Source organism: Trachypithecus francoisi, unplaced genomic scaffold (assembly GCF_009764315.1).
Source record: "Trachypithecus francoisi isolate TF-2019V2 unplaced genomic scaffold, Tfra_2.0 Lachesis_group11, whole genome shotgun sequence".
NCBI lineage: Eukaryota > Metazoa > Chordata > Mammalia > Primates > Cercopithecidae > Trachypithecus > Trachypithecus francoisi.
In genome coordinates, this window is record NW_022681456.1 from 44,080,343 (window position 1) to 44,105,155 (window position 24,813).

Consider the following 24,813-nt stretch of genomic DNA (forward strand, 5'->3'; position numbering starts at 1 on the left):
ACCAAAGATGAGCTGGATTTCCATGGGAGCTGAATTTAGGGTAGTGCATCTTGTGGTGTTAGCATCATGAAAGGAAATGACTCAGCTTAAGTCAGGTTCAATGGACATTGTTCATTCATTTCACAAAAATGAACATGTCAGACACTAGGTAGGAGCTGGGAATGGGAAATGCGTGTGGGTTATAACGGTAAGCAAAAATTGTGAACGTATGAATGTTAGTATAGTGAAAGTATGAATTGAAGGCAGTAATGTGTGGGATCAGAGAGAGTTTTCCTGGAAAAGGTATTTGAGCTGAGATCTAAAACCTTGCTACCCAAGGCCGGGCATGGTGGCTTACGCCTGTAATCCCAGCACTTTGTGAGGCTGAGGCAGGTGGATCACCTGAGGTCAGGAGTTTAAGACCAGCCTGGCCAAATCGCAAAACACCATCTCTACTAAAAATACAAAAAATTAGCCAGGCGTGGTTGTGCACTAATCCCAGCTACTCAGGAGACTGAGGCAGGAGAATCACTTGAACCCAGGAGGCAGAGTTGCAGTGAGCCAAGATCATGCCACTTCACTCCAGCCTGGGCAATAGAGTGAGACTCTGTCTCAAAAAATAAATAAATAAAACAAAATAAAATAAAAGTTTGCTACTCAAAATAAGATTCATGGACAGTTTGCTTGAGCATCAACTAAGAGTTTAGTAGAAATTCAGATTCGTAGGTCCCACCCCAGACCTACCGAATCAGACCCTGCATTTTAGTAAGATCCCCAGGTGATTTGTGTGTGCATTAAAGTTTGAGAAGTGCTGATCTAAAGCCTCAATAGGATTTGAAGTGAAAGAGTTGGGAGACGTGGAATGTTCTAGGCAGAGGACAGAATATATACAAAGGCTGTGTCTGTGGGGGAGCTTGTGTTACTTTAGGACCTGTAAAAAGTCTGGGACCCAGAGATGGAGTGGGACACAGTGTTATGTGAGCCAAGCTTAGAGAGGGTCATAGGAATCAGGCATGTAGGCCTTTTCATGATTTTGCCCTTTGTGGCTTGAAAACAAGCTTCCTGCCAGCTGAATAGACACATGGAAACCAGTTAAAAGAAAAAGTCAATAGTCCAAACAAAAACTGAAGGTAGCTGGGATTAGGATCATCTTAGTGGAAATCAAGAGAATGGAATTCGTTTGAGAGATATGTAAGCAGGGGTAAGAAGGGGGTTAGCAAAGATAATCCCTGGGTTTTTAGCTTGTACAATTACATGCCATTCACTGAAGTAGGGGATTTCCTAAGGGGACCAAATTTGCGATTTCAAGTTCCAATTTGGACATACTGAGTTTGATGTTCTTTTGAAACATCCAGGAGTATCTATCAGATGTACAATTGTGTACACATATCTGTGCTGCAGCTTAAAGGAAAGGTCTAGAGTGGAAACAAGAATGAGTGAGTATTCTGCATGTATGTGGTAATTGAAGCAGCAACCATAGATACCATTGCCTGAGTAGAAAGTATAGAATCAGAAGAGGGTTTGGGACTATTCCCTGAGGAATTTTAATAAAATGATCTGATGAAAGAGTCGCCTGCAAAGAAGGCAGAGAAGGACTAGTAGGTAACAGGGAAGCCGAAGAGTGTTGTCATGGCAGCCAAGGAAGGAGGATAGTTTCAAGAGGACAATAGAGTCAGCATTGTCGAAAGTCCAGAGAAAGTTTGAAAAATGTTTGATAATTTGGTGGAGATTACTGGTAACCTTTTGAAGAGCTTTTTTGATGGAGAAATATAGATGCGAACCAGTATGAAGGGAGTAGAAAAGTGAGTAGAGGGAAGAGTGAGAAAAGGAGTCAGCTATAATAGATTTTTTAAATCTCTCTTTTTTTTTTTTGAGATGATTTCTCACTCTTTCGCCCAGGCTGGAGTACAGTGGCACCATCTCGGCTCACTGCAACCTCTGCCTCCCAGGTTCAAGCAAGCAATTCTCCTGCCCCAGCCTCTGGAGTAGCTGGAACTGCAGGCCACACCAACACTCCTGGCTAATTTTTGTATTTTTAGTAGAGATGGGGTTTCACCATGTTGGCCAGACTGGTCTCAAACTCCTGACCTCAGGTGATCCACCCACCACAGCCTCCCAAAGTGCTGGGATTATAGGCGTGAGCCACCGCACCCGGCCAATTTTTAAAATCTTATTTAGTAAATTTATTGAGTACCTGTTATATACCAAGCAATGAGAATGTACAAATGAAAGAGCAAGTGCAATAATAATGATATGGGCCTAAATTGCTATGGGAGTAATTAGTGGAGTGTTTAAGTAAAGAAACTGTATGGTGGGGGGAGGGGGGGTGTCAAACATGTACTTGGAGAATTTGAGTGGAAGACAGAAAAGTTACAGATACAGCTTCCCGAAAGTGAGTGATACTTGAGCTGATTCTGTAAAACTTTGCCTGATAATAAGAGGATTGAGGACAGAGCTCAGAAAGTACAAAAGCAAGAAGCTCTGAGAGGGGAGTGAATTCAGGAAACTAGACATTTCAGGTTTGCCTCAGCATTGCATGAGGTTGAGGAACAGCAAGAGATGAGACAAGAGAGAGAAGATGAGGATGGATTGTGAATGATCTCAAATGTGTTTTGAAGGTTTTTGGAGGTATTTGGATTCTTCTGACCACTGGGGGAACCAGTGAAGGATTTTTAGCCAGGAGAGTGACAAAAGCAAATTTGGATTTCAGAACAGTTACTCTGGAGATGTGAAAAAGGAGGGGTTAGGGGGAGGTAAAACTAGAGGCATGGAAGATTAGGAGGCAATTGCAGTAGTAATCCAGACATGAGGTGGCAACTGTCTGATCTAGTGCAGTAGCATAGGGGATGAAGAAGAGCAGACTGGCTCATGAGGTATTGAAGAGAAAGAGTCAATAAGTTCTGTTTACTGACTGTACATGGGAGAAGACGAAAGTCAAGAATATCTCGCCAATTTTTGGCTGCTGGCTAGATAATGGCACTGTTTATTAGGACAGGAAGAGACAGGGCTTGGGTGTAGAATATCCAGTACAGAAATCTAGATTTGAGAATCTTGACTTGATTGATTAGGACACTTGGTCCCACAGGGTGACCCCTAAACTGCTGCTCCATAGTATGTGATAATGATAATGATGAAGAGATGATCTGCATTAATTGCACCTCATTTATCAAGAGGAATCATTAAAAGAATGCTTATTTGGTTTTTTGGTTTTGGGTTTGTTTGTTTGTTTGTTTGTTTGTTTCTTGAGATTGAGTCTTTCTCCATCACCCAGGCTGGAATACAGTGGAACGATCTCGGCTCACTGCAACCACTGCCTCCCAGGTTCAAGCGATTCTCCTGCCTCAGCCTCCCAAATACCTGGGACTACAGGCATGTGCCACCAAGCCCAGCTAATTTTTGTATTTTTAGTAGAGATGGGGTTTTGCAGTGTTGGCCAGGCTGGTCTCGAACTCCTGACCTGAGGTGATCCACCTATCTTGGCCTCCCAAAGTGCTGGGATTTCAGGCATGAGCCATTGTGCCCAGCAAAGAATGCTTATGTGAATCATGCTGGTTATTTGGTAAATTCTGAGACTGAAATTTGAAATGGATAAAGCCCATCATGTTTAATGGCTATGAAACATAACAGGTTTTGTTTAGTATAAAGTATGTCATAATGTTAGTGATATGCTTTAGTGGTGTCATGACTTCCTCTTTAAAAACTTCCTGCGGTTGTACACGGTGTCTCATGCCTGTAATCTCAGCACTTTAGGAGGCCAAGGTGGGCGGATCACAAGGTCAAGAGATTGAGACCATCCTGGCCAACAAGGTGAAACCCCGCCTCTACTAAAAATAGAAAGATTAGCCGGGCGAGGTGGCGGGCACCTGTAGTCCCAGCTACTCAGGAGGCTGAGGCAGGAGAATCACTTGAATCCGGGAGACGGAGGTTGTGGTGAGCCAAGATCACGCCACTACACTCTAGCCTGGTGACAGAGTGAGACTCTGTCTCAAAAAAAAAAACAACAAAAAACTTCCTGCTTACTCATCTGTGTGTATGTTCATATACATACACGCATATGCGTGTTTGAGAAAAGATACATTATCATAATTCTTCATCATTCTGTTATAAAGTAAAAGAATCTAGCTCATATTCTCTTTGACTTATGGCATCTATGAAAAGTATTTTTGAATTTTATGGTTAAATTTGAATGTTATTTTTGGTGGGCCATTTTTCCCCATGGTAATTACAGGGAAAAAAATATTTCTATATAAACGTAGCCATTGTGTTTATTATCTTTGGTTTCTGAGTTTCTTCCACCAGCAAAACAAGAAAGGAGGAAAACACCTACATGATTTTACACATGAAAATATATGGAGGAAATATATTTAAACTGCATCGTGTTATCATAGAGTCTTATTTTTTGTTATTTATAATGAAGGATTTGATACTCTACTCATAAGCAATTTAAGAATGCTGTTGTGGCTGGGCATGGTGGCTCACACCTATAGTCCCAGCACTTTGGGAGGCCAAGGCAGGTGGATCACCTGAGGTCAGGAGTTTCAGACCAGCCTAACCAATATGGTGAAACCCCGTCTCTACTGAAAATACAAAAATTAGCCAGGTGTGGTGGCGTGCACCTGTAATCCCAGCTACTCAGGAGGCTGAGACAAGAGAATTGCTTGAACCCAGGAGGCGGAGGTTGCAGTGAGCCAAGATGGCACCACTGTACTCCAGCCTGGGCAACAAAGTGAGACTCCATCTCAGAAAAAAAAAAAAGAATGCCATTCTTCCTGGAGATTTTTATGCCATAGTATTTCAACTGTATCCAGTTATATAATCTTTATCATAGGGTTAAATATTTTTGATTAATTTCATAGATCTAATTGATATTAGATTGGTTTCCTATATTATTGTTGGGAAATCATTTTTCATCCAGTAAAACAATGGAACTAGATTTTTAAAATAGATGATAGATCTTTGTCTGCTAAGTTTAAAAAATATATATTAAATACATTTTTCACTCAGCTGCCTGAAAATGAAAATCTTTTATCCCTTTTAAAACTACATCTGAAAATATCTTATTTTTTTCTTTGGGGTTTGTTGAACAGTGTGAAAGATAACTACAGATCTTTTCTCCATTCATTTAGCATGCTGTATAAAAGATTCTTGTTGAATTTGATATGGAACAGATAATGAGGATGGATCCCTTACTCTGAACACCCTTCGAAGTGTAATGGCACAGTTCACAAAAGAAGTAATGGCTACTTGTTTTCCCTTTTGAGTTTGCAGGAAATTTTATGCAGGAAGTTGGTGTTATGTTCATTTGGAGTATTAGGAATATCATGCACTTGTAGGCTTTTTAGTTTAATATTAGAAGAGAGAGCACTAATTCTCTATCACTACCTGTTACTCATTTTGTCCCCTACTCCCAGATAATTTTGGTTAGTATTTTTATCGTTAATTAAGATATCTCTGGTGCAGTGCACTTTTAGATCAGCATACAGCATTAGAAAGTAGATCCTCCTTTGAGGAATTGATGGTTTGTGTTTTCTTAATCATATAATAAGTGAAACATAGAAGGAAATTTTTGTACAGATTCCATTTGTCCTAGCTGTATACTACCCATTAGTGACTTCGAAATTAATAGGTTTCTCTAGAGATTAGAACAAAGATTAAAGACAAAGGCAGACAGTAGACTTGTAGCCTCAGCTGTCTTTTCTAAGGTGACTGAATTAATCATTTGGATATTTCAATTGATAGCTACATGGTATATTTTTCAAGTCTTCTGATACAAATGCAATTTCCAATTAGGTCTCAAGAAGAAAAAGCAAAGTCCTCTATAAAATCTTATCCCCAAAGCTGAAGGCTCTTTCTTTGAGAAAAAGATGTATGTTTTCTCCTGAGGCACAAACAAGTCTTAACTCAGCAAATGTAGTTTGGAGGACAAAATTTCACATGACATTTTTTGATTATATCCTAGTCATACTTTTAAGTCAATCAGACTTGATCAAATGAGTATGTTCCTACAAGGATACATAATACACTGTTCAGAAGACAGAAAATTGTCATTTTTTCCTTCAAGATCAACAGCCTATGTTTTCAAGAATGTTAGGAATTGAAAATGAATTCTGTGTTGTGGTCCTGTGACAGCCCCATCTGGGTGAGTCTACAGTTCCTTTTTCTGTTTCCCGAATGGATCCATCCACTGCTTAGTCAACATTGGCTTTTGATCTTAAGAAACGAACCAAATTTAGAGCAGCACTCTGAGTCACTTCTGACAGGCAGCCATCCTCTTTGTCAAGATTCTCAGATGAACTCTGGGACTATCTGAGTCCTTTGTGCTGATGGCAAACTTAGTGTAAAGCCTCCCACTCTTTGGCTAACACTCTTCTAGTCCTCCCATTTTGGTAATTCGTCAGCCCCAGAAAGACCTCCATCCAACAAGCCTCCTGCTTTACACTGCCTACTCCCTGTGTCTGGGCCTCCTTTACCCAACTTACATTCTGTGGTCCATCATTACATCCATGGTCTTGTCCCTTTCTTCGTCTGTCGTCCTCACCTAGAAAAATGCCAACCTGGGTTAAATCTGTTTCTCTGGCTCCTGCATGCCTACACCCAAGGGGCTGGATTTCACTAGACAACCGTCTTGGCTGGTCTCACCATAAATTTATTTACACAAAGCTCCATGGGCACTCAGCCACTGTCTATCCAGCCCATTTATCGAGTAGTTATCCCCTCACTCTCCTGTGTCATCAGTGCTCTCTTTATGCTTGCTCTTTCTATCAGCACACATTTGTGATATATTTCTCATCTTCATAAACGAAAACCTCATTTGGCCCCTCATCCCTTTCCAGCTCCTGTCTCATTGCTTTTCTCCCATTTATAGCAAAAGTTCTTCTTAAAAAAAAAAAAAAAAAAGAGTGACTTAGATTCACTGTCTTTATTTCTTCACTTTGCATTCTTCTGAGTGCTATCCAATCAAGCATTCATCCCCACTCTTCCACTCATGTCAGGGTCCCAAGGACTCATCTCGGTCCACCCGTGTGTGGCACTTGATCCTGGTGATCACTCCTTCCTCCTGGAAGCTCTTTCCTCACTTGACTCCTGGGCAACTAGTCTTCAGCCTCAAGGGCCACCAGTCACCTTTCCTGCTCCTGCCTTCTAAAGTCTCTGCAACTCTTCTCTCGTTTCGCTCCTTCTTAGTGATATAGACCCATGGATAAAAAGATGTATATGCCAGTAACTCTCAAATGTATATTTCTAGACCCAGCCTCTCCACAGAAATCTAGAATCATCTATTTCTAATTGTATTAATGACTGTTCCCCTTGAAAGTCTAATAGGCGTCTCAAACATAACATGTCCAAAATTTATTTACCACTTCTCCATGAAAAATTGCATCAGCGTAGCTACATCATAACATAGCACCTTGCTCAGCTTTATTTTTCTTCCTAACCCTGTTGCCTAGCGTAACATCACATATCTACATGTGGTCCCCACCAGGGTATAACCACGATAGCAGGGCCTCTTGTTTATTCACTCCTTGAGGTAGGCAGAACAACTGTTCCTCAAAAATGTTTATGCCTTCATCCCCAGAATCTATGAAAATGTTTCCTTACATGGCAAAGGGGGTTTGCAAATGTGATTAGTTAAGCCTTTTTATTTATTTATTTATTTTTTTAAGAGAGTCTCACTGTGTTGCCCAGGCTGGAAGTACAGTGGCTCGATCTCAGCTCACCACAACCTCCGCCTCCCAGGTTCAAGGGATTCTCCTGCCTCAGCCTCCTGAGTAGCTGGGACTATAGGCACATGCCGCCATGTCTGGATAATTTCTTTTGTATTTTAGTAGAGACAGGGTTTCACCATGTTGCCCAGGCTGGTCTCAAACTCTTGAGCTCAGGCAATCCGCCCACCTCAGCCTCCCAAAGTGCTAGGATTACAGGCATGAGCCACCGTGCCTGGCCAAGTTAAGGCTCTTGAGATGGGGAGGTTATCCTGGATTATCTGGCCGGGCCCCATATAATCACAAGGGTCCTTATAGGGACAGAGGGATTAATGAGAATTAGAGAAGATGTAACAATGGAAGCAGTTATTGGAGTGATGCAGCCATAGGCTAAGGAATGTGGACAGCCTCTAGAAGCTGGAACGGCAAGCAATGGATTCTCTCCTAGAGCCTTCAGAAGGAATGCAGCTTACTGACACCTTGTTTTTAGCCCCGTTAAACAAGATCCAAGCCCTTGTTTTGGACTTGCGATCTCCAGTACTGTAAGATGATAGATCTATGTTGTTTTAAACCATTAGGTTTGTGGTCATTTGTTACATCAGCCGTAGGAAATGAACACAGTCCTGCATCTCTGGTACCTGGAATTTTACCTGGCACATAGGTGCTAAATAAAATAATTTTCCTTGAACAGATGGCATGTATTCGTTACCTTAGATCCTATGTAGAGCTTATTGAAGTTTCCAATCCCTACTCGAAATTTTATCATTGAAAATAAATGATATATTCTTTCTTTGAAAAATAATATTTGCTTTTATTTTTGTCCAGGCGAAAGGCTTTTTGTTGTTGTTGTTATTCTAGTCTATTTCAGGCAGACGTTTTATACATACATGTGTGTGTGTGTGTGTGTGTGGTGTGTGTGTGTGTGTAGTGATTTAAAAATCTCAGAACATCAGGAATAAAAAGGACTTTAAAAGGCATTCAATTGAATTTCCTGATTTGATGTTTGTATATCTTTCACAATATCTCTGACAAATGACCTTCCCAAGTCTATTTTAGAACCTTCAGTAATGGGAAACTCGCTTTGGCTTAGATACTTTTCTGCCTTTTATCTGTTTTGTTCTCTACTTACAGAATTAAACCAAAAGTAGAAACGTTAGTCGTAAATCAAAACTATTTTAACCAACTGATTGAATGTATATCTAAAGTTCAAGTCACTAATTATCTTTACATGTGAAATGCCTACTTTTGCATTCACATTTGTCAGAAAAATCCTTATGTTGTTCAGCCAGAAGCTATCAAGTATGTCTTTAGGGGATAAAAATCTACCAGTGATTTGCAGTTGGATAATATATGCTTGCATTGCTCCCTCACTGTACCTCTGAGAAGGCATTTAAGATTGTAATTTTTAGCAGAAAATGGCATTAGTTTAACTTTGGGGGGTTATATTTCTCTCCACATACTATCAAATTACTAATATTTAATTTTTTGTGATTGGTTCAGCTGATGCAGGGCAGCCAATTAAATTCAGTTCAACAAATGTGGAGCTTTGTCTGTGTCTCATGTGCTATGCCAAGCACCTGAGATGATAAAGTTGTTGACCCCACACAAGGGGTTCAGAATCTAATGGGGAATACCGATATATAAACACAAATATCATAAGGAGTGAGAAATCCTCTACTGATGGCACGAAGTCTTGTGGGAGTGAAATGGCACTAGTGATTAATTCTGACTCGCCAGCCCAGAGGGTGGGTGGTGGAAAGGGTGGTAGGAGAAGGAGAGAAAAGGAAAGGAGGAAGGGGAATAGATATAATATATGAACTTTCACATGTAGTTGAGCGCCGCAGCATCTTGAATGTTCCTTTGTTAATTATGTAAATAATAATAGTTTAGATGTGTGGACCATGGTTATGTTGTTGAATGGTTAATTTTCTAATAAAAAGGTGTTCGGCAATGCCAAAATTTTCAATTTTCATTGATGCATTAAATTCATCCTCAAAAATAAGTGACAAATGAAGATGTATGTGTTAAAAATAACCATGGTATTTAAAGAACCTGTTAAGAGTCATTTGTCCCCAGGATGTGATATGTTTTATATTCAGTTCTCAGGACTTTCATAGTTCTTTGCATCAGTCAGATCTGTATCTTTTACTCCATTTCATTTGTTCAGGTGAAAAGTGAACCCTTTTGACCTATACAGATAAGGATTTCTCAGCCCTTAGATTCACTCTTTGCCCTTGATGAGGATGCATTTCCCATCTTCGAGATGGCAGCCGTGGGGTTATCCAAAGAAGAACGTAAGGGTAGTGGTTGCCTTTTTGATAAAGTACTTCCCCAGAGTATTGTAAGCTCCATGAAGGAAGAAACCATGTCTGTCTTGTTCTTTGCTGTAGCTCTAATGCCTACCATAGGAGGTCCTCATTTGTAGGATCAATCAATGATTGTATTACTATTGCTTCACTGTATCACACAGTGTTAGCAAAAGAAGTAAGAGGTGGGAAATGAGAGCATGATGTGATTTCTTCTTTTTATGAATTACCAAAGCATTTGTTTTTTCTGCAGTCTTACAATCATGTGTTTGCTTGTGTTTTGTCTGCTTGTTTATTTCATGCTCCTTCAGCAATGCCAGAGATGAGCCAGGCACTGTGGGGGATTTAGGCCCTGCCCGGTCTGAATTCTCTCATCACAACAGAGAATCCTTGAGAGCGGGCATCATACCATATGTACATGTATCATTGTATGGTAGTATGTATAGGTAGATGCTCAGTAAGTATTTATTCAAAACTGAATATTAGCACCTTTGAAATAGGAGAGTATCTCAATGTGCTGAGAGAAGCAGGTACTACAGACTCACTTGCTGGACTTCTATCAGCCAAGAATCTTAAACACCATGTTTTTCCCTTTGTACCTTTTTAAAAGGTGTTTATGAATGAAATGTACTGAGCCTCCCCCACCCTGTGCATCTCACTCTTCTCCTATACAAACAGGATATAAAGACAGGGTTGGTTGGTAGAAAGGAATCTGCTAATACCTAGGTTCCAATACCTTTGAGAGACAGAGAGAGATGTCAGTTGGCTAATGTTGTAGGATGGAGAGCTGGCACCCTTTTTTCTCTCTGCCCATATGCGTTTCCCTTTTTTCTTTCATTTCCATATGTGATATGATAGTAATGTATTTTTTGCTGGTCCCAAACAAGAAAACCTATTGGAGGTCTTTTATTGCTTGGATTGTCTATGGTCTTAAATCGTCTTTGCCAATTTTCCTATTATCCTTTCTATACTAACGACCTTGACTGCAAACCTCCAGAGTTCAGTGACTGATTTGTTAATTAAATTGGGGCCTTTTTCCAAGAAGGGCTGAAGCTCTTATTACAATATGATTAATAATATTTGTGGCCATGTATATACATATTTAGGTATGTTGTGATGCATATTTTTTCCAAAAAACCATCTTGGTTATAGATAATTTGGTTTCCATCTGTGAGAGCAGTAATAAAATCTGTATACAGTCGGGCGCAGTGGCTCACGCCTGTAATCCCAGCACTTTGGGAGGCCGAGACGGGCAGATCACGAGGTCAGGACATCGAGACCATCCTGGCGTCTCTACTAAAAATACAAAAAATTAGCTGGAGGTGGTGGCGGGCACCTGTGGTCCCAGCTACTCGGGAGGCTGAGGCTGGAGAATGGTGTGAACCCGGGAGGCAGAGCTTGCAGTGAGCTGAGATCGCGCCATTGCACTCCAGCCTGGGCAACAGAACGAGACTCAAAAAAAAAATCTGTATACAAGTGGTTAACATTTTCAAAAATATTCAAGCTTCTGCTAAGTACTCGAAATGATCCAAGGGATACAGTGATGAGAAGAGTAAACATAGTAATCTAGTGAGGGAGACAGACAATAGACAAACAGCAAATATATAAATACAAATTCTGGGCAGTTATGGAGGAAAGCATCAGGATGCCATGCTAGAGAATGAAAGGTCCGGCTTCAGCAGGGTGGTCAGGGCAGGGACTACATTTCTGAAGATGTGACAGTTTAGCTGAAATTTGGAGGTCAAGAAAGATGCAGTCATACTAGGATGGCAGAGAAAGCCATTGCAGGCAGAGCAGAAGCAATGTTTTTTGTTTGTTTGTTTGTTTGTTTTTTAAAGCATATCCTTTGAGCAGAAACTATTTGTTTGGGTGTGAGGATGGTTGTGGAGCATGGACATCCATATTTTGTCCCCAGTGAGTGAGGTCTAGGATCAGGAATGCAGACTATGATCATGAGTCCAGATTTCTTAGAGAATCCTTTGTATTTCCATACTCACCTCTACAGTGCTCCCATTTTAGTCCTTGCGATCAGCTCAGTAGCTGCAGACCCATGTAGATAAGTGCTGTATGTTGTCTTCCTAGTTCCTTTAGCTCAGAGCATAAATAGGTGGTTGGTCCATAGATGCTTCTAAGTATGACTGGGTAGCATTAAAAATCCTTTATTTTAACTTGTTCTTTCAGGATCTGTGATTGTTAGGAGCCTTTCTTCTGGATGTTTTCAGTACAGTTTTAGCTTTTCTCTGTCATATGGAGTTGAGTAATTCAAAGTGATACTAATAGGATCGTTTTGAGGATGTGGTTTTTTTGTTTGTTTGTTTGTTTGTTTGTTTGTTTTTTAAAGAGATAGAGTTTCTCACTCTGTAGCCCAGGCTGGAGTGCAGTGGTTCCATCATAGCTCACTGCAGCCTCAAACTCCTGGGGTCAAGTTGTTCTCCTGACTCAGCCTCCTGAGTAGCTAGAACTACAGGCACACACTAGCATGCCTGTCTAAGTTTTTTAATTTTTGTAGAGATGGGGTCTCCCTATGTTGTCCAGGCTGATCTCAAACTCTTGGCCTCAAGCAATCCTCCCATTTTGGCCTCTCAACACTTTGGGATTATAGGCATGAGCCACTATGCCCAGCCCTTTATGATCCATTTTGAGTTAATTTTGTATATGGTGTGAGGTAGAGACCCAAATTCATTGTTTTGAATGTGGATATTGGGTTTTCCCCATGCCATTTGTCAAAAAGATAATTCTTTCTTGATTAAATTGTCTTGGCAACCTTGTCAAAAATCAACTGACTGGCTGGGCGCTGTGGATCACAAGGTCAGGAGATTGAGACCATCCTGGCTAACACGGTGAAACCCCATCTCTACTAAAAATACAAACAAAATTAGCCAGGCATGGTGGTGGTGCCTGTAGTCCCATCTAATCAGGAGACTGAGGCAGGAGAATGGCGTGAACCTGGGAGGTGAAGCTTGCAGTGAGCCACTGCACTCAAGCCTGGGTGATAGAGTGAGACTCCGTCTCAAAAAAAAAAAAAAAAAAAAAAAATCAACAGACCATCAATGGAAGGGTTTATTTCTGCACTCTCGATTTTGTTTCTTTGATTTATATGTCTATTTTTATGTCAGTGCCACACTGTCTTAATTACTATAGTTTTACAATAAGTTTTGAAATTTGGAAGTATGAGTCCTTCACATTTTTTTCGTCAATATTATTTTAACTGTTACGGGTTTCTTGCATTTCCATATGAGTTTTAGGATCAGCTTATCAACCTCTGCAAAAAAGACAAATGGAATTTTCATAGGGTTTGCACCACATCTGCATATCAATGTGGGGAGTATTGCCATCTTAATAATATTAAGATTTTCGATTCATGAATTTGGGATATGGGATGTTTATTTGTTTAGATCTTTTATTTCTTTCAATGATGGTTTGTATAATAGTTTCCAGTGTACAAGTCTTACGTTTCTTTCTTTTCTTTTCTTTTTTTTTTTTTTGAGACATGTCCTCGGTCTGTCACCCAGGCTGGGGTGAAGTGGTGTGATCTTGGCTCACTGCAACCTCTGCTTCCCAGGTTGAAGTGATTCTTATGCCTCAGCCTCCCGAGTAACTGGGATTACAGGCATGCACCACCACACCCAGCTAATTTTTGTATTTTTAGTAGAGACTTTTGCCATGTTGGTCAGGCTGGTCTCGCACTCCTGGCCTCAGGTGATCCGTCTACCTTGGCCTCCCAAAGTGCTGGGATTAAAGGCTTGAACCACCACACCCAGCCTTACATTTCTTTTGTTAAATTGTTTCATAAATATTTTTATGCTATTTCATTGTAAATGGAATTATTTTCTTAATTTTATTTTTGGATTGTTCATTGCCATATGGAGGACTTTTGGTTTTTCTATTGTGGTAACATACATAATGTAAAATTTATCATTTTAACTATTCTGAAGTATACAATTCACTGGCATTAAGTATATTCACAGTATTCAGTGTTTTGTAACCATCTTCACTATCTATTTCCAGAATTTTTTCATCATTCCAAGTAGAAACTCTCTACTCCTTGAGCAATAAGTCCCCATTACCCCTACCTCCAGCCCCTGGTAACCTCTACTGTACTTTTTGTCTCTTGGAATTTGCTTATTCTAGGCACCTCATATAAGTGCAATCACATAATGTTTGTCCTTTTGTGTCTGGCTCATTTTACTTAGCATGTTTTCAAGATGTGTCCATGTTATAGCATGTATTAGAATTCCATTCCTTTTTATGACTGAATTATATTTCATTGTATGTTTATACCACATTTTGTGTATACATTCATTTATCGATAGATACTTGAGTTGTTTCTAGCTTTTGGCTATTGTGAATAATGTTGCTGTGAACATTGCTATACAAGTATAAGTGTCCAGTTGAGTCCCTGCTTTTGGAGTTCTGCTGGATGTATACTTAAGAGGAGAATTGCTGGATCATATGGTAATTTTTTGTTTAATTTTGGGAGTAACTAACAGGCAAACTATTTTCCACAGCAGCTGAACCATTTTACATTCCTACTAGCAATGGACAAGTGTTTCAATTTCTCCATATTCTCACCAACACTTGTTATCTTCCTTTTCTTTGATAAGTCATCCTAATAGATGTGAATGTTGTTTTTAAACTAAGAGTTAAACTGCATCTAACAATCTTTTTAACGGTAGATCCCTCAGATCAGTGTATAGAAAGTGTGTTTCATTGAAAAGAAAGTCAAGGAAAATTGTGAATTTTCTCTGTTCAGCTTTGTTTCCTTAGTAAAATAATTATAATAATTCCTTATTTAATTATAGTAATTTCCATAATTTCTTATAGTTGAGGATAAATCTTCAGTGTAAGGCTGGGCTTTTTAGAAGAGGAGTATTTTAAACTTTTGTGTCTATCATTTTAAAGTTTGGAACATATAACTCTTCCTATATTTTCTGTGACATTAAAGACAACAGAAACCAGTGGTAGAACTCTGCCAGACAAGGGTGAAGAGGCCTGTGGATATTTCTTGAACCCTTCCTTGTTGTCACCAGAATGTTCACCAACAACCATGAAAAAGAAAACAGAAGACATGAGTGACCTCCCCTGTGAGAGTCAAAGGAGCATACCTCTCGCTGTGACTGATGCTTTAGAGCATATTATGGAACAACTCAATGTTTTGACACAGGTGGGCATGACACAGGTTGCATGCATTGCACTTGGGGGTAAGATACACAAAACAATTCTGGATACAGCAAGTTGCAGAACTAGCAGAGCAGGGGAAATTTTTCTGTACTGGCAAAGCAAACTCAAGGTGGCAATGCCCTAAATTCTGTACTGGCAAAGCAAACTCAAGGCGGCAATGCCTACAAGAGTTTATCTTGTAGAGATAAACTCGGAGCCTATGCATTTGTATGTGCACATGCACACACACACACACACACACTTTAAGCCATTCGTAAAAAATAATTTAGAGCCATAAGAAAAATGTATTGGGAGTAACCATTTCTGCTTAGTATGAAAATTGCCAATGTTTGTAGTTTTTTACTCTGAAAATATTCTCACTGTCCAGTATTTAACTTCTCTTATCCCAAAGCCTCTTACATTGATGCAGTGATCTTCCAGGCCTGATGGTTTTGCATTCCCATGTTAGAATATTACCCAGTTTTTGGAGGCCAGTTTACCTTTGCAAAGAAAAATACAGTGGATCTTAAATAATATACCAAAATTCTTGGTTACAAGGTATAGACATAATGTAAGGGAAGTGGTATGTTGAAATGGATACACCAAAGGTTTCTCTTCCAGCTCTGTTGATTCATTGTTCCCTTTGAATAAGTCTTCTCTTGTTCCTCTTTGATGTGTAGAATGAGAATACTAGATACTAATATTTGTTGGAGTGGACAGTAGCAAGTTATATAAAAAGATGGTAAAATATGAACTACAGAGACGTCAATTACTTGTCCAGAAAAAAAATATTTCAAATAGAAATAACTTTTGCATAGAAATCACCCAATTGGTTCTCAACCCTGACTGTCCACTATAATCATTAGGGCAGCTAAAAAACGTACATATACCTGGTTTTCACCTACAGAGAGTCCATTTCCATTGGTCTGGGATAAGGCCCTAGCATCAGTCTTTTAAGAACTCCCATATGATTCTGTTTTACAGCCAGTGTTGAAAACCACTAATTTAAGTGAATATTTTTATCCTGTAGATATCACCTCAGGGCCTTTGGAGGCATCTGACAGATTGTGAGAAAGAGCCTTGTGAGAACTTGGAGTCATCATATGATTTGCTCAAAGAAAATCATGTTAAAAATCACTTAGTTTCATTTTCTAATATTGTATTATACGTGACTTTCTCTGTATTTATCAGACATCTCTTTTCCTTAAAGGCCATTGCCCTCTTCACTTTATGTCAAATTTAGTTGTAGTTGGTTTGATTCCTATATTGCCATAACTTCCTCACCTAAACTGTTACCTTTCAACATTCAGTCCTCATTAGGGTCTCTCCGAGTGAATCTTTCCATTCCCTGGTCTTTCAGTTTCATGACCTATTTCTCCTCCTTTTTACCGGATTCAAAGCTAAATAAATCACTTTAAGCTTTATTGAATTTCTGTATGATTTTTAATATTTAGGGAATGGATTCATTTTACATATTAGAAAGGTTAGAAGCAGGCACAACACACTTGCAAAAGGGGAGCAGTGACTCTGTGGGCAAGCAGCAAGTAAAATAAATACATTCTGATTTACGTTAATTACAGGTGACTTAACAACACCTAACTAAGTTGGAGGGTGTTTATCGTTAATGAACTATAATTAGAAATACATTTAAATGAAATTATGTTTTAGATGGTAGACAGATGGAGTTAACCCGTTTTTAAAGGTGTTAATAATGTATAAATAACTTTTAGCATTTGGAACTGTGATAATGTATAAGTGTCTGAAGGGCTGGGCACAATGGCTCACACCTATAATCCCAGCACTTTGGACCTCTGAGGCAGAAGGATTGCTTGAGCCCAGGAGTTCAAGACCAACCTGGGCAATGTAGTGAGACCCCATTTCTTTTTTTTTTTTATTATTATATAGAGACAGGGTCTTGCTTTGTTGCCTAGGCTAGTCTCAAACTCCTGGGCTCAAGTGACTCGCCCAGCTTGGCCTCCCAAAGTGCTAAGACCTTATTTCTGCAACAACAGCAACAACAAAATTAATTAGCCAAGCAGGGTGGCACGCACCTATGATCACATCTACTCAGGAGACTGAGGTGGGAAGATCGCTCGAGCCCACAAGGCAGAGGTTGCAGGGAGCTAAGATCAAGCCATTAACACTCCAGACTAAGACTCTGTCTCAAAAAAAAAGTGTCTAATAAAATGCTTGGCACATAGTAAGCACTCAATAAATGGTAGAATGTATTAACAGCATCGCTATTATTTTTAATTAGTAATGATCTATAGATTGTATAAAACATGAAAAGGCAAAAGCTATTAAATAATATCTTTAAAAATTGGTTACATTCAAAAGACGATAGGGATTCAATTTTTTTATCTTAAAACTGGTTGACTAAATACCAAGCAAGTGTCATGTGTTTCCTACATGAACTCTACCATTAGGTAACCACGTAGTAGATGAGGAAAACGTCTCTTATTTATTAGTTATCCCAACTAACAAAATGTTTTAATGATAGAATTAGAATATCATCATTTGCAATCTCCAGGAATTAATAGATGTAGACATTGAGTCACTATGACATTCATGAGAAATGACCAAACATTATTAATCTGCCTTCTAATCAGAGAACAGGCCACCACCTGTAGTCTTTCCAAGGCATCTAACCTGATCAAGCCTTTGGATCCAACAGCCAACTTAGAGAATAGATAGAAGATGGAAGAACAGGCTGAGTTGCACCCTGAGTGTGCAGTTTCAGAGCTTGTCAAATGGCCTGAGCTTATCAACAGACGAATTGTAAAGAAAAGAGAGGGAGAGGGTGGGCACCTGTAAATTAAGAGAGACTTTAAGTGACACATTAAGTCTTGAAATGGGAAAGAAAATTATAGTGTCTAGGGATATGCACCTGAGAAATAAAACCATAAAGAAAGCAATCATTTTAAAGGTCAGGATAGTGGCTGTTACAGAGGGTGGGCAAGGAGGTCACGTGGTAGGCACATGGAAGGCAACTCTGGGGTGGCTGGCAGAGTCTAGTTCTTGCTATGGGTGATGGTTTTGAGGATGTATTTCTTATAAGAGTCCATTAAATAACACAAGTACCTTGTGTGGGTTCCTGAATAATCTATTTTATAATAAGAAGTTGTTTTAAAAAAAAAAAAAAAGATACAAAAGAATGAAGACAGAGTAGCCAATATCACAAAAAATTAGATTTCCCAAGTTTAACATATGTATAAAGCATATTTTAACATTTTATATATATACATATGTGTGTGTTTGTATATGTATTCTGGATGTGTTCTAACTCCTTTAGCTAATAAGTGAGTACAGGATTATTCAAACCATGTGTGTCCAGTACTAGCATAAACATTTTACATGCATTATTTTATTCAATCCTCCTAACAACTCCACGAGGAAATATTAGCATCTTCTGTGTGAGGGCACTGGAGGCGATTGTTATGATGTTTTCAAAGCAATCTAGCCATCCATCTGCGGTGCTATAGGTATGGTTTGCCATGGATTGGATTATGACAGAATGAGTAGTGATGACATTTCAGTGGCATCTGGCTGGCATGTGGAATTTGGCACCCCTCCCCTTCTCCACTAAGTGTGTAGCTTATGGCACCACTTAGAACACTGTGTGGCTTCTTCCCTGGTTTTGATGCTTTGGAAGATCAGGCATAAGAGGTCTGATCTTTTGCTGCTTTTTTTCTCAAACACATCAGTTTAGGTTTTGTTTTTTTTTTTCTTTCTTTCTTCTCTTTTCTCCAACTGCTTGATAATGCCTTGCCCTGTGGTTGGGCCCAGAAGCAAAGCAAGTTCTGGGGCTCATTTTTGAGTCAACTTCTTAGTAGAAAGGTGGGCATCCCAGTTCTAAAAAGGATTCCTATGCAGAGATTGTCATTGTCATCCTCACCTTCCTATGCAGAGATTGTCTTTGTCATCCTCACCACCAGAGGACCAGGCATTGATTATTTTGTCCTCCTTTTTACAGACTGTTTCAATCTTGGAGCAGCGACTGACTTTGACAGAGGATAAGCTGAAAGACTGCCTTGAAAATCAGCAAAAGCTTTTCAGTGCTGTCCAACAGAAAAGCTGAATAAAAAATTCATTTTCATTTGTTGGGCAGAGGCACAATAAATGAACAAATGTACATACACTCAGGAAGGTAGTACAAGATACTCTACACAACACGACCATGTGCTATTTATCATGGCATTTCTTAAAAGGGTGAGCAACAGAACAAAAGGCAGAAAAGGCATATCTAAGGACTAATGTAAACACACAAATCAATGTGAAGGACTAATTTAAATTACTATCATTTATGATTGCAGTAATAAAGTGATAAGCATTCAAGCAACTCTGTATTTTCCCCATATTATTTTAAATGTCCATTTTCATTTCTAGGCCAAATCCTGCCAGGAAAGTAACCAAATCTCTGGATATCACTGTTAAGTCATTTCAGATTGACCATATTCAGACAGTCATGGGGTGAAATAATTTACTTACCTCCAAAATAGCATCCTACATGCAAATAATGAGTTATTGATCTGACTTGTTATATTTCTTTCTGTCCAAAATAAAAATTATCCTTTCTTACTAATGCCTTGAAAGGATGAACGAATAAAAATTCCCAGACCACAGAATTTCCACAGCAAGAATACACTTATTTTAATTAATAGCACAGATATGGCATAGGGCAGTGGGTTTTTTATTTGATTTATGTTGTACTTTGTTTATCCATTGGCCAACCTGAAGGAAATGAAACTCACCTGTCTATCACAGATGAATGTGCTGAATGATTTGGGTTGTATCTGATCATGGTTCACAAAAATTATGTTAGTGTGTTTTCAGTATGCTAAAAAGCCAGAGTGATGCAACAGCAATATTTAAAAATATACACACATGTATGTACACACGCTTCAGAAATATTGTTGCTTAGGATGATTTGAGCAGCTAAATAGTAAGTACTTTTTAAAATGTTTGCATCATCGTCTTCCTATTTAATGAATTGTGATTTAAAACAAAATGAAAATGAGCCAGGTAGTCTAAAAGATCCTGGTTACAAATTAAGAATTTTGTTTTATTTTTAACCAAATTGAGATTAAATGGAAGAAAAGCAAGCAAATTAATTTCAGCTTCATTATCAACCTGTATCAAGAACAAAAATGGGAGGAGGTGTCCACATTTATGGTGCTTATAGGTAACATGGGGGAAAATGCTATTCTGTGTTTTGGAAAAGAAGAAATAGTGCTGTCCTATTTATTTCTATATTTAGAAATTTTTCTCAAAGAAATTTCAATTGTGTCTATGAGGTGGGTTTCTAAGTATCTTACTGTGTGTTATAAGTGCCTTTTTATATCATTCTAAGTGTGAGCTTCTGGACATTTTCAAGAGCTTACAAAAACTAAGTGGCATTGTATTTTTATAACCTCATTGAGAAGACTAAGAAATGAAATTTCCTATCAATTTTGTTCACTTTGTCGTGCTTGAAACAATAAAGACATTTTTGCTTTAAAAGAAAAAGTTGTTCCTTTTCTTTTTAAATGATTAAAACCCAGAAGTACTAAACATCTTATCATCCAGCTCACTCAGTCTTTAATATGTGAGGATCTTCTGGAGAACTTATCAAAACAGTTTCCTGGGCCCTATCTCCAGAGCTGACTCCATGCATCAGGTGGGGCCCAATCATTTGCATCTCTAACAATCTCATAGGTGATGCTGATGCTTGTGGTCTGAGGGCCACACTTTAGGAACCACCTGTAGCCACTTCTTACAACCTGATGTTGCCAGACACTTTTTATAGTCATCACAGAACGTTATAAGTGATATAAAAATAGTGATGATACAAATGCAGATGCCTTGAAACTTTTTCAACAGACTCAATTTTCTAACTCCCCTCTTTACTTATCTGGTTAGTTAGTTAGTTAGTTAGTTATTTTTAGCATTTGAGGAATCTCCTTTATCTTCATCAGATTCCAGCCCCTCCCTTGCCTAACTTGAATGTCCAGCTGCCTGATCAGCGTCTCCACTTGGAACTCTAATAGGCATCTCTAAATAGGTCCAAAACCAATTCTTCTGCCCTCTACCTCTAACTCCCCACCCCAACCAGTGTCACTAGCAGTTTCTTTCCTGGACTTGCATGTGGCAATAAAATGACAACTTTCCTTCCTGTTGCTCAAGCTGAAGACGTGGAATCCTCTTTGATTCTTTTCTTTCACACCCCACAGTTCGTTCCTTCAGGACATTTTAATGTAGAAAACACCTGATCACTTCTTACACCTTCATCTCCCACTACCATCCAAGCCACTAATCTCTTGGCTGGAAGACTACAGTTGCCTCCTATCTTATTCCCTTTGTGTTGCTATAAAGGAATACCTGAGGCTGGATAATTTATAATGAAAAGAGGTGTATTTGGCTCATAGTTCTGCACACTGCAGAAGGAGCATAGTGCAGATGCTTCTAGTGAGGGCTTCAAGCTGCTTTCACTCATGGTGGAAAGTGAGGGAGAGCCAGCAGTGCATGGTGACAGAGGAGGAAGGAAAGAGGGGAGAGTGGTGCCAGGCTCTTTTTAACAATCAGTTCCTGCAGGGACTGAGAACTCGCTCTCTACTTCAAGGAGGGCACCAAACCATTCATGAGGGATCCACCCCCATGACCCAAACAACTCCCTTAAGCCCCACCTCCAACAATGGGGATCAGATTTCAACATGAGACTTGGTGGGGCCAAATAAACCATATCCAAACCATAGCACCTCCTGACTGGTCTCCCTGATGTCACCTTTGCACAGCAGACCACATTGGTTCTTGAAAAGCCTGAGGAAAAGCACATGGCTCTTCAGCACAGAACACTTCAGGGCTTCCCATCTCAGAGTAAAAAATCTAAGACCCAACCTCTCCTCCTTAAACTTCCCTTTCCTTCTCCTTGAATAATCCTCACTCACCGTCCTCTGGCCATAGTGGCCTCTATGCAACCCTTTGAAGAAGCAAAGTGTTCCCACCTGAAGGCATCTGTACATTTCCTCTGCCTAGAACTTTCTGCCCTCAGGCATCAATGAGGGCATTCAACCTTTGCTCACCTGGTACCTGTTCAGAGGTGCCCTCCCTGACTGCCCGAGTGACCCTCCATTCACTCCCTGACCCTTCACCAGGCTTCATTTTCTCCAGTGCACTTATTACCATCCGACACATACATCAGTTCACACATGTCTTCCCCTGGTAAGCAACTCCTCCTGTCAGTCATTGATGGATCTTAGAGCTGAGAAGGGTTTCCAGTTTGTAGTAGGCACACAGCGTATATTGTGTGAATATAGGACAACAATTAAGTTGCAGATTGTTTTCCTCCTCCACCCCTGAAGTGGCTTCTCAGCTATGATTAATTCCTGAGCAGAATGCTTCAGCAGCCTAGTTCAAGAAACTAAATTTGATGTGAGTGGCTGAGCAGGAGTGAGTCTTCAGGATATCTGTGATAGGGGAAAAACACCAAAGGAGCCATATTAATCTTCAGCCACATCATCTGATGCTATCACTTCCTTTCTAGTGGGTAGGCTCAACCAAATGAAACATAATAGGGTTTCTCAATATCTGTCTTCCTAGCTTCTACAGATAGGATTATTTTCTTGCACATAAATATTTCTCTTGGACTTACACAAGTTGTTAAAGTAGATGTTAAAGGTTTTACAGGCTTTTTTTTTTTTTTAAAAAAGATAACTTCTCATTTGCTTGATGTATCTATTAAGCAGAGGCACATTAAAATTTTTTGAAGTTTATTTGAGCAACAGTGACTCATGAATCAGACAGTGCCAAACTGCAAGCCGTTTTGGCTCCCCTGAAGGGAGTGCAAGGGGAAAACTTTTATAAGGTGTTTGAGGAAGCAAGACAGAAAATGTTTGGATTGGTAAAAGTGGAACAGCAGCCTTAACGTCTCTAGTTGGAGATTAGTTGGTGGGTTCTGATTTGTTAAATGTGGTCTTCCCAGGATACGACCACTTACTCTGAATTAGGTTTCAGTTTGTTTACCTAGGAACTCTGGGTGCTAGAGCTGCCTCAGTGTAATGGGCTCCCAAGTAATTATTTTAACAAACCAAAGGTTAGTTTGTATCTCATTTACAAATAGATTATTTCTTATTTTAATCTTGAACATTAGTTTCTTTAAATAGTACAGAAGAAAATAGGAAGTTCAGTTAGTGAACTTTAGTGGAATATGTAAAAATAACTTCAGGGAAGATTTTGTTTATTCAATAATTATGGAGTATACTTTATGTGAAAAGAAGGTAAATTGATAGACTTTACCTTTCTTTTTTTTTTTTTTTTTTTTGAGACGGAGTCTCGCTCTGTTGCCCGGGCTGGAGTGCAGTGGACTTTACCTTTCTAACAATATATGATTATTTAGTTGATAGGACCTCTGAGTTTTACTAAGGCTTTGGAATTTTAATACAAACTTTTGCTACTCATTTCTTCCAGAGACAGAGCAAGCCACTTGCCTGTGGGATGAACACAAATACAGCTGCTGTTTTTAAAAAAGAATTTTTATATACCTGCTGACATTTAAAAGTTGGAGATTTTATATTAACTAAATAAGGTCTCTAGCTTGTCTTAGGAGATCAGAAGATCTGCAACTATTGGGCCTGTATTCCTCCATGGCAGCAATGAACTAGGGCAGGGTGGAGCAGACATACCCGACTCCATACTGCCTGCATCCCCCTCCGCTGCTGAACGTTACCTGTCTGGCCTCTGCCTAATTAACACTGTAGATATCCAAGTCTTTCACATAGTGTTCTAAGACTGCCGCCTTCTATCCTCAATCCTTACCTTTTTGAGGTTATTTTCCGAACATGCCTCCTTTTCCACATTCTTTATCCCTTCCTGCACAATCATGCGTCTTTTCCTCAGCCCTGCTGAACTTTTCACCATTACGGGATGGAGCATGCCGCTCCCTTCCCAATTCCACTTACATTGAGCATGCTTTTTCCCTGTCACCCTACCTAACTCTTCTCTTCCTGGAAAACCCCTGCTCATCCTTTAAAAGGCAGCTTGCATATTCCTGCATTCTTTTTCTGTTGTGCTTCCTCAGCATTCTGTGCTTATCTCTGGTACAACAGAGACTGTAATACAGTTGCAGCTCTGCCTCTTCCACTATGACTTAACCTATCCAAAAGGCAGGCATTGTCATCTCTAGATTCTCCACCTAGCGCATTGTCTGGCTCATAGGAGGAGCTCAACAATTCATTTTTGAATAAATGAGTGTTTTTTATTTTCATTTATTGAAGTGTTTCTTTCTAAAACATTGCTCTATGCTTCACTTAAAGCCAAAAGCAGTTAAAACTAGGGCGGGTGGGCTGGAAGAAATAGGATAGACAAACATTTAGACACTCGATATTTGGGGCTAAGTGGACACTACTATAACCTGCCATTTGTTAGGTAGCTCAGCAGTTATGTAGACAGTCTTATAAGCCAGAAAAATTTGCTGCAAATTCTGGCTATGCCATTCTCTGGCAGTGTGACTGTCAGGGAAGGCATTCACAAAGCTTAGTTTCCTTAACCATAAAAGGTAAAAATAATAATGTGAACTGCATTTGTGAAATGATTAGCACAGTAGCCGTCACGGAGTTAGTGATCAATAAATGGTAGCTGTTATTGTTATTAATAAATCATTTTGTTTCTCTGGACTGCATTTCCAAAAAATATGA

General features: G+C 39.4%; 1 protein-coding gene and 1 long non-coding RNA gene across 8 annotated transcripts in view; one reads left to right on the top strand and one right to left on the bottom strand.

Annotated features, from left to right (window-relative positions):
- Nucleotides 1-12,039, bottom strand: part of LOC117089652 — a 49,750-nt gene extending 37,711 nt beyond the window's left edge. The window contains exon 1 of the long non-coding RNA XR_004439692.1: nt 11,983-12,039. This is a non-coding gene — a long non-coding RNA (uncharacterized LOC117089652). The remainder of the gene's footprint in view (nt 1-11,982) is intronic.
- Nucleotides 1-20,650, top strand: part of POC1B (POC1 centriolar protein B) — a 102,505-nt gene extending 81,855 nt beyond the window's left edge. For 4 of the 7 annotated variants that reach the window (XM_033221105.1, XM_033221111.1, XM_033221106.1 and 1 more), the window contains 2 exons: nt 14,931-15,149; nt 16,176-16,569. In XM_033221105.1, coding sequence (XP_033076996.1) covers nt 14,931-15,149; nt 16,176-16,388 — 432 coding nt within the window. In that variant the 3' untranslated portion in view covers nt 16,389-16,569. Of the gene's footprint in view, nt 1-14,930; nt 15,150-16,175; nt 16,570-19,118 lie in introns of those variants that run through there. The other 3 variants (XM_033221109.1, XM_033221110.1, XM_033221107.1) reach the window with 1 other exon arrangement.
- The last annotated feature ends 4,163 nt before the right edge of the window (nt 20,651-24,813 follow it).